At 36.4% G+C, this 13,857-nt stretch overlaps 1 protein-coding gene across 4 annotated transcripts in view; it reads left to right on the top strand.

The window, feature by feature from the left end:
• STK3 (serine/threonine kinase 3) overlaps positions 1-13,857 on the top strand; it is a 138,537-nt gene that overhangs the window by 72,638 nt on the left and 52,042 nt on the right. For all 4 annotated transcript variants that reach the window (XM_056331020.1, XM_056331022.1, XM_056331019.1 and 1 more), the window contains exon 9: positions 8,443-8,635. In XM_056331020.1, coding sequence (XP_056186995.1) covers positions 8,443-8,635 — 193 coding nt within the window. The remainder of the gene's footprint in view (positions 1-8,442; positions 8,636-13,857) is intronic.

Here is a 13,857-nt window from a genome sequence, read left to right on the forward strand (position 1 = left end):
TAAGCGTTCAAGTGGGTGGTTACTGCATACTGGGAAGGGTCGGTTACTGCTTGAATGACACATTCTAACTTTGCGTAGCAGGCTATTGGAACTGTTCTTTCTTGGGGTAAACACAGAATGGTTAACCCTTACAGTCTTGTATCTGTTTTGCTTGCTGTGAGAGAGGTCCTGTAGTAGGCGAGGCTACACAAATAGTATGTAGTCCAATTCACTGAGAGCTCAGGTAAGTCCGGCTCTCTTACCCTATGTGTGCATTTGAAGAGACGGTAATTCAGAGGATGTGTTTGCAATACCACGGTAAGGTGACTGAGAGTTTAACTGTAGTTCTCCAGCAAATGGCAGCTTTGCTCATGACAAAGAAAATGGATCTTTTTTTAGAAGTAGTTTATGTCATTCTTGTAAACTTCAGTAGGGATAAGGAATAGATCTTTTTGAGCTTGGGGGAAGTTCCGATTGTAGAGAAAGACCACATGCAAAGGTAACAAGATCCGCCCCTTGTCAGTAGAGCAAACGAAAGGGAAGTACTGACTGGTGCTGCTGGTGAAGTGGGAGGTGGTGCTTGTCAGTGTGATAACTTTGTATTTTTTATCCTCATCAAGGATAGATAAATTTCATTATTCCTAGAGATTATTCTGTAGGGGTTTTGTGCCTTTTTCCCCCCGTTAGCTCCATCAGCTTTATTGAAGGAAGAGCATAAGCCACCATGTATTTACTACTGCAAAAATATCTTGTAATAGAGATGAGGATGTCCAGGTATTTTTGTTGTAAGGTTTATATTGAATAGTTAAACTTTTGAAAAAGAGTGCTGTTATAAAAAGGTTAAGTAAAAAGTGCTCTTTTGTTACTATTTGTTTATGTTTTTATGCTGTTGACAAGTTTTAATTTCCTAAATTTTCATAGGGTTTTATGATTCTAAAAAAATAATCTGTGATTATGTTTGTAATTGGGATGAAATCTTTACTTTTGTTAAAACTGTTGATGTTATACTTGATAGTAAGTATGACTTTTGCTATCCATAAATACATGCTCTTAATAATTTTGTATCGCTTGGTAAAGCCCTGAGTGAAAAAGGTTTGGAAATACTTAGCTTTAATAGAAAAAGTGACGGTACAAGTGAATGAAATGAAGAATAGTGATGGTGAGGTGAGGAGGAGGGATTTCCTTGTTGACAAATACAGTTTGTCAAAACTCCTTTTTTGGTAGTGACCTATGAATAGCTTTTGTGTTGTCAAAATGTGGAACTAATCTTCTTCTGAACTGGTTTTAATAATTGTTTGGTTGTAATGCAGACTTCCCATGTTTTGCAACTGAGTTTTAATGCAGTACATCATTGTAAGAAATTCCAGATTCATTGAGAGATAGATAGATGACACCAGCAGCTTGTCCAGCTGCAGTCACTAAAGGTTCTGATCAGTTAAAAGCACAAAACCAGCCAAACTAGGAAACAGCAGGGCAAACTGTTACAATTTTTTTTTTTTGATCAGAGAAGTTTTCTGTACCGTGTTTCCTGAACTTGTATGATTCATGTACTGCAAGTCCTGAGCAACACGTTGTGTAGGTGTGTTAGAGGCCTAAATTAAGTGAAATTCTGGAAAGCATAGATTTTAGTTCTTAAAGCGTGCTAGGCAGAGATTGATCAATGGACCCATAAGTTATTAAAGGAAACCAGGATAAAACCCAGAAGAATAAAATGAAAACATTGGAATATCTGTGTCATTTTAAAAAAATGCAAACAAAGAGCAAATCCCCCAAAAGCTTCCACTTCGTTCAGTTTGAAATAATGCTTAATTTCAAAATAAGCTCAAAGATTGTGACTTTGATTTAATTTGGAACTTGTTTGAGGAACTGCCAGAAAAACAATAGACATTCTTTTTATATTTCTGAGTGTTTATTCTTTCCCTTCTGGAAAAGGAAAACAGGTAATATGAGTGCCAGTTTGGTATACTGTAGTGGATGAAGTCAGCAGTCCAGCACTCAAGTGTAAAGTTAAATAACCATCGCACGTTCCTCCTCCTTGTGTACCAGTTTTCACAGAACCCTGTCAAACATACAGTTCAAATGATTGTACAGGTTTTGATAAGCAGTGATGGCAGCAGTTCTAGAACAAGATAATGACAATCCCTACGTTATCTTGTGTAATAGTAATGACAGTAAGTCATGTGTAGATTTCTTCATGTTTTAATATCTATAAATATTTTCAAATTGTATATGGAATTGGAGTCACTGTTTCAGCTGGAAAATAATAGCCACATAGCACATAGATTTTGGAAGATAATGCCTTAAAAGTGGATTTTTTCAAATGATATCACTGTGAAGTCCTCACTATAGAAGTGCAAAGGCAGACTTAAACTTGGAGAAATACATATTGAATAACACCTAAAAGCAAGAGCAAATATTGATGTTGGTGCTAAGTAGAGTCTATCAATGTTAAAGGTCTCTCACGGGCATTGAATTGAATCCATATACTATTGAAAAAGAATGATTTCGGTTAACCTGTTGGGGACTTGAATTTATTGATCTAAGCCCCCAAGAATTTCCTATGTAAAATGTAAGCACTTGTGCTCATTACGCACTGGTATGTGTTTTGGGACCCATCTAGAAGAAAGCTGTAAAATGTTCTATGATGTTCATTTTGTTAGAAAACTAGATTTAACCCTAGCAGTTATGTTTGCGTACATTTTTCTAGCTTTAATTCCCTCTTACAGCCATATATATGTTGTAATGGTCACTCAGGTTATAAGTGACTTAGCTAATTGAAATTAGAATGGGGTGCGAGTGGTTTTGGAGAATTAATCAAGTGCAACGATTTGACAGTTATGTGAATAATTTTCAGGATTGATTCAGGTGGTTTTCCCTCAAGTGAGGAAGAGTCATATCCTAAAATTTCTTATTTTTCTTTTTTAACACTGTCTGTGAACTTTATATAGTATGGGAAGTTGTCAATTGTAACATATTTTTTGCTGTTCAAAATTTTCTATTATACAGCTGTAAATACATGACCAGGTTGAGTACAGTCTTCAGGTTGGTATCCTTCCAGAGAGAGATAATTTCATTACAGCAGTGCACTCTGAATTGATTTTTATGCCTGTTATGAGAGCTGCTGATGTGATGAGAACACCTTCTGACAGCCTGACATGTTTTGATAGGTGCTGAGGTAATTGTACAGATTTTTTTAATTAAGCAAAAATTGCAAGTGGTGTATTCTACAGAAGGCTAATCCCAATATCAAAGTTTAAATGTTAGTTTAGTCATTACTAAACGTGACCAATCTCTTCTTTTGTGCGTTTTTTGAAGTGTGATGTGAATTGGATGCTGAGGCTGGGCAGCTGTATTATGGGAATGTAAAGTTAGTCGTTGCCTGGCAGCTTGCAGGAAACATGTCTAAATATTTATTTCTGTGGATCTTTAAAGGAATGAGCTAACAAGCAGCTCTTCCTGTACATTTTGTTTTACATTTTAATGTCTTTATTATGTGAGGAATGTTTAATTGGTTTAGAATATTAAAACAAGGAATTACTACTTAAGCACTCCATTTTTGTTTTTCTTAGTTGTCAACCACTAAGCATCTATCAACAACTTAGCCAACCATCAATAATCAGTTATTCATATTTGCAGGCTTATTTATTCGTTCGTACAAAAGTTTCTTTGGCTAATCATACATCAGTTATGAGGAGTTGGTATCTCTTTTTGGAGACCTTAAGAAATAATTGCTATAATTATTCCTTTATATATTTACAATATTTATATAGTTATTTCAAAGGAACTAGTGAATCATTTGGGTTATTCTGTATTTTAAATCTCATACACCAGGCTGTATTTTTCAGAAAGTTTTTTATATTTACTTTCATGCATCTTCCATTTGTTTGTATGTATATAATATATCTTATGTATCTGTGTATATATGCATGTAACTTTACATGACAAAGTGTTAAACTTTGTTTTCATAGCATTTTTCCTTCAGCCCAAGGAGCACTTGACATTATGTGCTAATTAAATTTGATTGCAGTCTTTTAAGTATCCTGAAGTTACAAATATGTAAAGATGACTTTGTTGAGTTAAATATAGCCACCAAGGGGCATGAAGAGTTTTTTTAAGAGCATATTGATAGAATCCACAGCTTCTAGAGCCAGAAACCAATTATAGGAAGAGCAAACGCTTTCGTTGCCCATTAGAGTGAAAAAGGGATGTAACTGTGTGCAGAAGTCACTGATACTGGGCATCTCAATTAAAAGGAGGTAGGAAACAAGCTTAAACACTGTTTCATGATAGGTCTGTTGAATTTGATGGGATTTGAGCGTGTGCTGAAAGTTTTCATGTTTTCCTGATGGGTCTAAGCTTAAATGTGTGCTCAGCATTAAGCATGTACTGGGGTTGTAGTTTGGCTTTTGTACATGTTAGGAACTTTTACAAAATCCTTCTTCTTGACCAAACTATATTATGTGTTTATGTAGCTACTACAGTGCTTTTACAAAAAGATAGCTGTGACTACAGCCACGTTTTTCAAAGGTGATGATGAGGTGTTAATAGTAAATGAAATTATTTTACAGGATACTAAATTTTGCCAGCATGTAAATCTTACTTTAATGTATTGCAGCCTAGTTAGCCGTCTTTGGTGCCCTCTAGTGGTGTTCTTACATGCGTAAACCGTAGTGGAGATTTCTAAAGGCTAGCTGCCCTATTTGCTTAATCTCGTTTAGTTTTTGCTTTATCAGCCTTCATCCCCTTTTTTCCTATGAATGTTAAAAATGCATCAGGAAAAATCCACTAGTCTTAATCACCTCGGCTCATTTGTTTCTATCACGATGTAGACTCGGGTGCGATGTGCAAGGCCGTCTTTTCTAAGCAAACTTCTCGTGGTGATGAGATCTTTTACATTACAAGCATATTATGAGGTCTTATAGGTTGTTTCTGCTGAAGTATTTTTGAATTTTTTGCCCTGATAATCAAGTCTCTGTGATTGCGTTTTGATGCTTTAAGGGTTGCTTTTGTTAATCTTCTAACTTATTTCAGTAAATAAGGAGATCCAAAGAGTTAGTCACGTAGGGTTGCAGGGTATAGGCCTGGTTTTACTTGTACTTGCTTTATGTTACAATGTTGTGCAGTTTCTGCAGTTTATTGTCATTTCTGTAGCATTTCAAGATGAGAGTTCTACGTTCGTGCACTGTTTCTGTTGCTGTATATTGGTTCATCAGAAACCCCTGTCGAGTTTGGTGCTTATTACTTGTACATAAGAGAACAGCAGTTTAATTCCAGAGTTAGCTAATTTTATTGCTTGGTTCTTGGATCTGTTTTCATAAACAGTATGAGAACATGACACTTCAGCTTTAATACCTTATATTTTTTTCCTGGTTAAAATTGAGATTGTGTTTGGTTTTATTTAATCAGTGAGTTTACCTTTTTTAACAACAGATCAGAAGTTCTACATCAATATTTATGAACGGTAAAAAGAATTTGTATGAAAGAATCACTTCCATTTCATGTAAATGGGCACTTACATAACTTGGATCCACTGGATATTTTTATATAGTTATTTTTCCAGATCCAGTATAGTCTACTGCCGTATTAGCTAAATCTCGTACTTGTGAGAAATACTGCAATGATAGTTCTGGAAACAGTCTGGCTTAACCCACAAAATTAATTATTCTGGAGCATGCACAGGCCCTGGAAAAAGTTTTATATTCCTCTCTCTCAGTACATCACTCCTGATTTAGGAAAAATGCTATTGATCAGAATTCCTGTGTGCTTTCCTTTTTGGGACAACTAGTCTGTTAGTGCTGAGGTGGACTTTTGTGATCCTTAAGCCTTCTAGGTACTAGAAGGTAATTGTTCTCATTGCTGAGACGTAATAGGAAGACAAAGACTTTCGTCACTCTTATACTGGAAAGTACAGTGCCGCTTTTTTGGAACAAATCCAGATCCTTGATTTGTCTGAAGAAATAAAACATCATAGCAGGAAATATGACAGTGGTCACTTAAGACTCCATTTCATATTTGTTCTTATTGTTAGCCATCGTTTTTTTCCCCATGAACTTCTAAAATAAAACTTTCAAGCTTCAGGAAAATGTTTCATTTCTGATTTCAATTTTAGTGAGTTTAGGACCATATGCACTGCAAGTGGCTATTAGTATTAGTCAAGGAAATCTGTAAATCAAATGTAACTGTGCTTCAAACAGATTTCCCTGCCTGTGAGTTAGAGGTGGTGCGTTTGTAGTGCTTAATAGGAGAAATGGCAATATGTTGTGAGTCAGTTTTGTACTGTATTGCAGTACTGAAAGAAGCACTTGGAAATAACTCAGTTGTTCTGGCACTTTTAAAATGCAGTGCAAAAAGGCACTTTTGGCCTTTACTTTCTGAGTACCCTTGTTAGAAAGGGAAAAATACAACTCACAGAAAACACTGCATTTAGCAAGAAAATTTTAGGGGGAGGAAGTAAAGAAAATTAAAGTTGCCACCAGGAGGAGCAGTACCAAAATACTCTCATTTATTTACTGGCATAGTCCTCTTGTGCTGCAGCTGTAAACTGTCTGTGTCTTTGGGAATATAATTTTTTAAAGGGTAGAGTACTAAATACTGTGTTTTAGAATGCAAGTGAAAAACCCAGAGAGAATGCAAATGAAGAACTTTTACATTTTAAAAGATAACTTTTAAAAACATTTTATAAAATGTTTTACATTTCATGATTTTATACGTTTTATAAAAGAACTTTATATTTTAAAATATTATAATCAGGAAAATAATGGTGCTTTTGACATTGGAAATTTTAATCACAGATTTAGGTCTGTATCCTGGTTTTAGTATGCTATGCTGTTAGCCAAAGTCTTGGAATTAAAATTAGATCTATCGGTGTGTCTCTTAGTTGAGACATAATAGAATTATTTTCAGGAGCTGTGTATCAGTATCACTATTAACCACAGTTTGCTGTATCTACTTTGATCAGCCATTAAAGAAACAGGCAGTCGGGCAACGTAGCTGGCTTGTGCACGTATGTCTATACTAGAGGCAAATTGTCTGCTGTGTCAGGGAATAACAGAAAAAGAAAGTTCAGTGAGAAACAGAAAGTGCCAGACCTTGTAGGGTTTTGAGGCTTGGGTTTATTTTTACTGGTCCTGACTTGTGTCCCCACACCTCCTGCCCTTATAAGTCTCTTCATAGTTAAAAAATTAAAATATATAAAGCGATACAAAGAAATAGGAAAAGGAAAATTTGTTGGTGGGTGAAATCTTGTTTTAATGTAATATGTAGCAACAAGCATGTTATTTGTAATGGGCAAATTAAAAAAAAAAAAAAGAAGTGTTATGGTCTTTCAAGCTGTGTAGCTAGAATATCCCTAGAACCAGGGATAGAGTTCACTTATAAATGAATGCAAGTGAAGTCTTAACACAACAGAGGAAACGTATGGGTATATGGTTATAAAACTGGTGAAAGTATTTGTATTTAAAATATAAAAAATTGCCAGAGAGTGATTTCATAGTGATGGGTATTATTTCTTATATAATCAACAAGTACAATGTTTAAAATATTTTTTTCTTTTCTTCCCCACCCCACCTACCCCCCCACCCCCCTCAGGTAATAGATTTTACTCATATAGAAAATGTGTATCGTCTGTCATTCCTGAAATGCTGTGATGTTGTGTGTATAATCTAAATCAGATTTTGGAAAGCAGTGGGATTTCCCATGAATGTTTTCAAATATTGGTATTCCATATGGATTTTATAATTCATTAACTGGATTGTGATTAGTTCTCCACTTCACATTCCTGGCCCATTATTGTCACTGATTCAAAATGCTACTGTATCTCTTCATTATATTAGCTCCCCCACCCACTTAGTGGTTAAGTATGGGCTCTACAGATATTCTTTCTGCATAGTATCAACCAGTTATTTTGCTCCTCTTGTGACAGAGGTTTTTAAACAGAGCTGAATACTTGAAGTAAGCCAAGTTGATTTCCTGTTTCTGAGGTGAGCTTCCAAATAGCTAAATTGAACAGGGCTTTGTCATCAGAGTGCTGTGCATAATGTAAGATGCTGTGCGTGATACGTAGTTAAGGGTGACCAGCACAAATTCTTGGTGGTAGTCCATTGCAAAACAACTAAATAACTTTCTATAAGTTGTGGTACTGATTTTGGAACCCAGGGAGGTATAGCGGATCATGAAAATAACTGAAATATTCAAAACTGGAGGCTGAAGCCAAGTGGGTTTGTGAGCCATGTTTCTGGTATATCCACCCTGTCATACATTTATGAAAAAGAAGAAAGATATTTTTATTCTCCCTTGATATGGAACTTTTTTAAATTTGTAATTTCTTTTAAAGTTTTAAACCTGGAAGTTAGCAGTACAACTAGGTCACGTGAAGATACAAAATAATGAATAAGCATCTAAACAATTGTTTCTTCAGGTTTTTTTTAAATGATTTGCTGCATTCTGGCAAATGTTTCTCCATAGGATGAAGATGAGCTGGACTCTCACACAATGGTGAAGACCAGTTCAGAGAGTGCTGGTACCATGAGGGCCACAAGCACGATGAGTGAAGGTGCTCAGACAATGATTGAACACAACAGTACTATGTTAGAATCGGACTTGGGGACCATGGTAATAAACAGCGACGATGATGAAGAGGAAGATGGGACCATGAAAAGTATGTTGTTAATTTTACTTTCCATTTATTTTAATAATGTAAAATGTATTCTCACACTGCATGAGAACGTTGTATCATCAGTGACTTTTAAGTGTCACGTTCTGTAGTTAAAACAGGGAGAGGAGTATTTGTGTCTCTAAATGCTCTCTATAGTTTGTAGAGAAAAAAGTGACTGTAGTAGGAGATTCAAAGCAGAAGCCTGGTTTTGGTGCTTTGCTAAGTCTCTCTCGAGGACTCTAAAATTAGCCTTCTGTGAATTCTCCTTCTACTGCTTGTCTGTTGCTTTTTGCCTGCTGTCCCACATACATTTGGACCAGTTCCTTGGAGCTAAACTGATGTGATTATGTGAGAAGCTGCTGCTTCTATGTCTCAGTGGTCCTGGGAACTCATTGTGACTCTCCATGGGTTCAGCAATCAGTACACATCTTGCTGCGAGATTGTTTTGTAACTCATGATCAATTAGCAGATTTTTATTTTATAACTAAGTTATTATTTGAACATTTGTTGGAATGTAATTCAATAATGCTTCATTTAAGGAAATGATCAAAAGATTGTTGAAACATAAGTAAAAAGTCCAAATTGACTTCAGCAGCATATGAGGGGAAAAAATTTGCAAATGTTTTAAACTATAAAATTATAAGTTGCACTGAAATATGGATAATACACGTTTGTTGAATAGTTAACTTACTTATGTGCTCATTGTTTGGCTGAAAACTACTGCGGAATGAGGCCCACTGAATATAATAGAATTATTTGCTTGAATGAGCAGCATCAATAGATGAATCTGACTCAAGCTGTAGGTGCCTGATTTCATGAGGCACAATGTAATGTTTAACTCCAGGCAGTTGTTGGGGGTAGGAAGGTAATATATAAAGCCAGTATCTCAAAAGTGGAAATCAATGCCAAAGAAGTAATTGTAGAATGCTTTATAGCAAACATGAAGTTGCATTTGTGCTAGCACATACACATCTGATGTAATTTCTACAAGATTTAGTGGAAGTGCAAAGCAGGAATATGTTGTGGTTTAACGTACAGCAAATTGGAAGGAGGGAGGGAAGGAGGGCTTTTATTCATTTTGTTTGTTTGAGGGTTTTTTGTGGTTTGTTTTGTTGGGTGTTCTTTAGTGTTCTCAGCAATGATAGAAAACATACCTGTTGATTAGTGATTACTTTAAGCAGGATCATTGACCTTATGAAAACACTTTCTAAGTGCTTTAAATTGTTTTCATGCTGAAACAGAATGTTTGCCTGTTAAACTGTGAGGCTAATGAAGGGTTAGTACAAGTGGTCTCAAACTCATCAGTTTCAACAAGTTAAGGAAAGGATGAGTGATGCAAAAAAAGGGTAAGATATTACAAGCAAATTTGGAGTAAAAGATAATAAAGTAATTGTTAGGGTGGAAGTATTATGAAGTAGTATTTAGTGCAGTTTCTATGCAGCATGTCAAATCATTTTAGGCTTGATATTCAAGTTCTATATAAACAGTATACCAAATAGTACAACACTATCCATGTAGTTTTTTATGTGCTGAAAGGAAATACCTGTTAGTATGCCAAATAGATCAAACAAGTGGCATTAGGTTTGCACTGCAATCTCTTATCCAGTGGATCCTAATTGTCTGCTATGTTGCTGGAGACATTTTTGTGTACTGTTTTTTTGTATTGTTGTTTTCAATTTTTAATTGTTTGCAGTAACACCTGTAGTTAGAAAGGGAATTGCCTTTCTACACCTTGGCATTTAGTCAGTGTAATTCTTAAACCCATTATTCCTTCTTGTCAAACAAGAATATAGAATCCTTGGGCTTCCTTCCCCTCCCTCACCCCATAGGTGACTGTCTTGAGACTCATAACTCCAGCAAATAAGAGCCAGCAAACTGAAGGTAGCCTGATGGCAAGTGATGGTTTCATCATTCATCTGGCAGGCAACAGGATTAGTTCCAGCACTTACTTGCTAAACTTTCATGTATTTTGCATTACACGCTCATCAATTAAAAATGAGAAATAATTCAAGAATGGGACCTCTAAATCTCTGAGCTGAAAATAAATACAAATCATGTCCACTGGAGCTGGGCCTCCTCTGGTTCTGTGATTCATGTGCTATTGGCTGAAACAGGAGCAATAGCAAGTGTCCTAAGTAAATGTCACCAGGAAGGAACATAAAAATCCTTGCTCTCCCTGGGAGGCAGACAGCAGTTTTGTGCTTTGTGCTTGACAAAGACACAAGATTTTGCAGATTGGTTGCTTTTTGGAGTGTACCTTTATAGGCAAGGTGGGCAGTTTTCTAGATGTTTGTGTGATTTGATTAAAATAAATCAGAACAGCTTAAAAGTGTTCTTCGATACTTGCAAGTAATAGAACATTGCAAGCAAGGAGCTTGAAGAAATAAGCATTTCATTTCCTTTCTAGAGACACAAAATATTTATGACAAACTTTTTTTTTTAATTGCTCTTGTGTTTAGTTTCATGTTTTGTTTCCTTCTGCCTTTTGTTTCCCTGCTCAAGGACAAAATAAGAAACAATAATAAGTTTTTATTTATAAGTGCCCATGCTTAGAGGCTTCTGGGAGCCATGACAGAACGTAACTAGAACCATATTTTTTTTCACAAATAGGGAATTGTGCCCAGATAAAATTGGGATTTGGAACAAAAGAGGCCTGTCATCCTACCCCAATGTATAATATACAGCCTAGCAATAAACAACATTTATGCCTTCTTGCTTAGTATGCCTGTGCATGCTCTGAGCAGAGACTATGCAGTGTGTACCTGGAAGGAGGGAAGAAAATGCAGAATACAGAGAGGTGGGAGGACAGAGCTTAACTTTAGGAGCTTTAATGTGGAGTGGAAGAAAGAGTGGGATTGATGGAAGGTAGTAATAATTTTATTCAGTTGCCTGGATTGTACTTATTTTCATGTAGATGATTTTTCATATCTCAGTTCAGAGACCAGTGTCCAGACCACCTTCCCCACATTCTCTTTGTGGCTTTTCAACAAGGCTTAGTCTTAGGGCCTTCTGGTGTGCCAAGAGTACTTCTGATTGCTCTCCTTTCTCCTTTTCATTAACACTGCCCCCACTGCATATCTTTTTTTCTTTTCCCCATTAAATCTATATTTGCAGTCTGCTTTGGGCTGGCAAACAAGAATTTGTCCCTTCTTGCCATTTGGACTTACTCTGAGTTTCTAACTGTTGCTTCAGACTTCAGCAAAGCTTTTAGATAGCTCATGGTTGGTAATTAATACAATAAAAGAAGAGAATAGTAAACTAATGAGTGCCATTTGACAGATAGAAAAGTGGTCAGGTTTTTGTTTTATTACTTTTTGATGTGTAAGACCTGAAATGCTCTAGGTTTGGTCAGTATCATTCTTAAACACATGCTTCCTTCTTATCAAACAGAAGAACAGAATCTTTGGGAAAGCAGACTTCTTCCTCTCCTTCCTCTCCCTAGGTGATTGTCTTGAGACCTGTAACTCTGGCGAACAAAACCTAGTGAACTGGAGGTAGCCTGATGGCAAGTGATGGTTTCATTATTCAGCTGGTGAGAGGCAGGCTTGGTTCCAGCACTTAGCACTGAACTTTCTTGTGTTATTGTATTATGGGATCCTTGATTACAGTGGGACGTACACCATGCTGCAGAACCTACATTTTGGAAGGAGGATTCATGAGTTGGTTTTATTTATTATTTTTTATAGATTTCGGTGCATCCAGTGTGAGAGATTGTGCCATACTGTAGGTCAGTCTCCTCTGCGATAGTAGAGGTGGATGCTTGGGTAGTTCTGGAGTGATGCTTCATAACCCTTAGAAAGGCCTAGAGTCCCCACAGCTGGTTTTTCAACTGAAAGACAAAAGCTATTGATATGTGTTTTATAGCAAACTATGACCCAGGTCCTACAGGAATTCAGCAAGGAAGCTAATTATGGGTTAGTTTCAGTGGTGCTGTAGCCTGGCCATTGATATTTCATGAATGTAGTTTTGTTCAAGCATGTTTACTGTGCCTGTGTTTAGGCTGTTTCTTGATTCCACATGCAGGTGTCCTACTCCTGTATATATAGAAAGAGATCATAGGTGTTCCCAAGCCTATTCCGGTCCTCAAGCCCTCTCCTGTGATTGGTGATGAAGTTGTTCATTTATGCCACCGGTAGTAGTATGTTTTACAAATGGGAATTTTTTTCAAAGAAAAACATCATGTTGGCAATTCTGCTTCAAGAGCTGTGGCACAATGTTAGCTTGACATGGGTTTTCTTTGTTTTGCTGAAAGCAGAAATGAAGTATAACTCAGCTGGAATGAGCTAATGGGTTTATAATAGTAGTGTCATTGAATATTTTTTCCTTTTTTCCAGAAGGTGGAAAAATGGAATGAAAGTTATTAAACCAGTTTTACAAGGCTCGTTCTCAGGAAGCAATGCCATGTTTTGTGCAGGAAACTCTTTTTGCCATTAAAAATTATTTAAATTTGAGTTCATAGTCTTTAAAAGAAAAACTTTGAAGGCTTCAGCTGGTTGAAAAATATGTGGATTTTGCATTTAAATGTCTGTTGCAATTATTTCTGGTAAATAGGTATATTATAAACAAACAAAAAACTGAATGAGGCCTGAATTTGAATGAAGACTCGGGTGTGTAAGTCACTGTGATGTGAAAACTGCAAACTTAGTAACCACTTTGTTACATAGCTCTCTGTAGTCAAACATTTGTTAGATACGTCCTTTGGTAGATTCCCAGCTGCTGTGGGCTAAAGAACTAGTGATCTAGTTTCTGCTGATACCTCTTTGCAATTCAGAAACTAAGTAGACTGGCCTCTAATTCTCTGAGGTGGTTGTCTCATAGGCATGTATTAGCAGCAGAACTTGTCACAATTTCTGCTTAAAATATGGCTGAAGGAGGTGGCTGTGGCACTGTTCTGCATAGTAGTTTGCTGTTAAGTGCACTGGCCTGGAGATTGAGGTCAAAATTCTAGGCTCTCTTCAACCTTATTATATGCACAGCTCCTGTTTCCCATTTTCCAGGAGAATTACTGCCACTGTGTTGTAGGCTACCTTGTGTGGTGAGAAAGTAGTGGTAAGAATGTATGAAATAGAAAGCCTTAGTAGTATATGTTGTTGTGTAATCTGTTGTAGCCTTTGTAGTAGAGGCGGTAGTCCAAAGAAGGCTAAAAGCTGTTTGCAGTACAGCTTCTCACTCTAATACTGACAAAGCAAAGTATTTTGAGGGAATAAAGCTACTGACAGGATCTT

The sequence above is a fragment of the Falco biarmicus genome, chromosome 3 (assembly GCF_023638135.1).
Source record: "Falco biarmicus isolate bFalBia1 chromosome 3, bFalBia1.pri, whole genome shotgun sequence".
Lineage (NCBI taxonomy): Eukaryota > Metazoa > Chordata > Aves > Falconiformes > Falconidae > Falco > Falco biarmicus.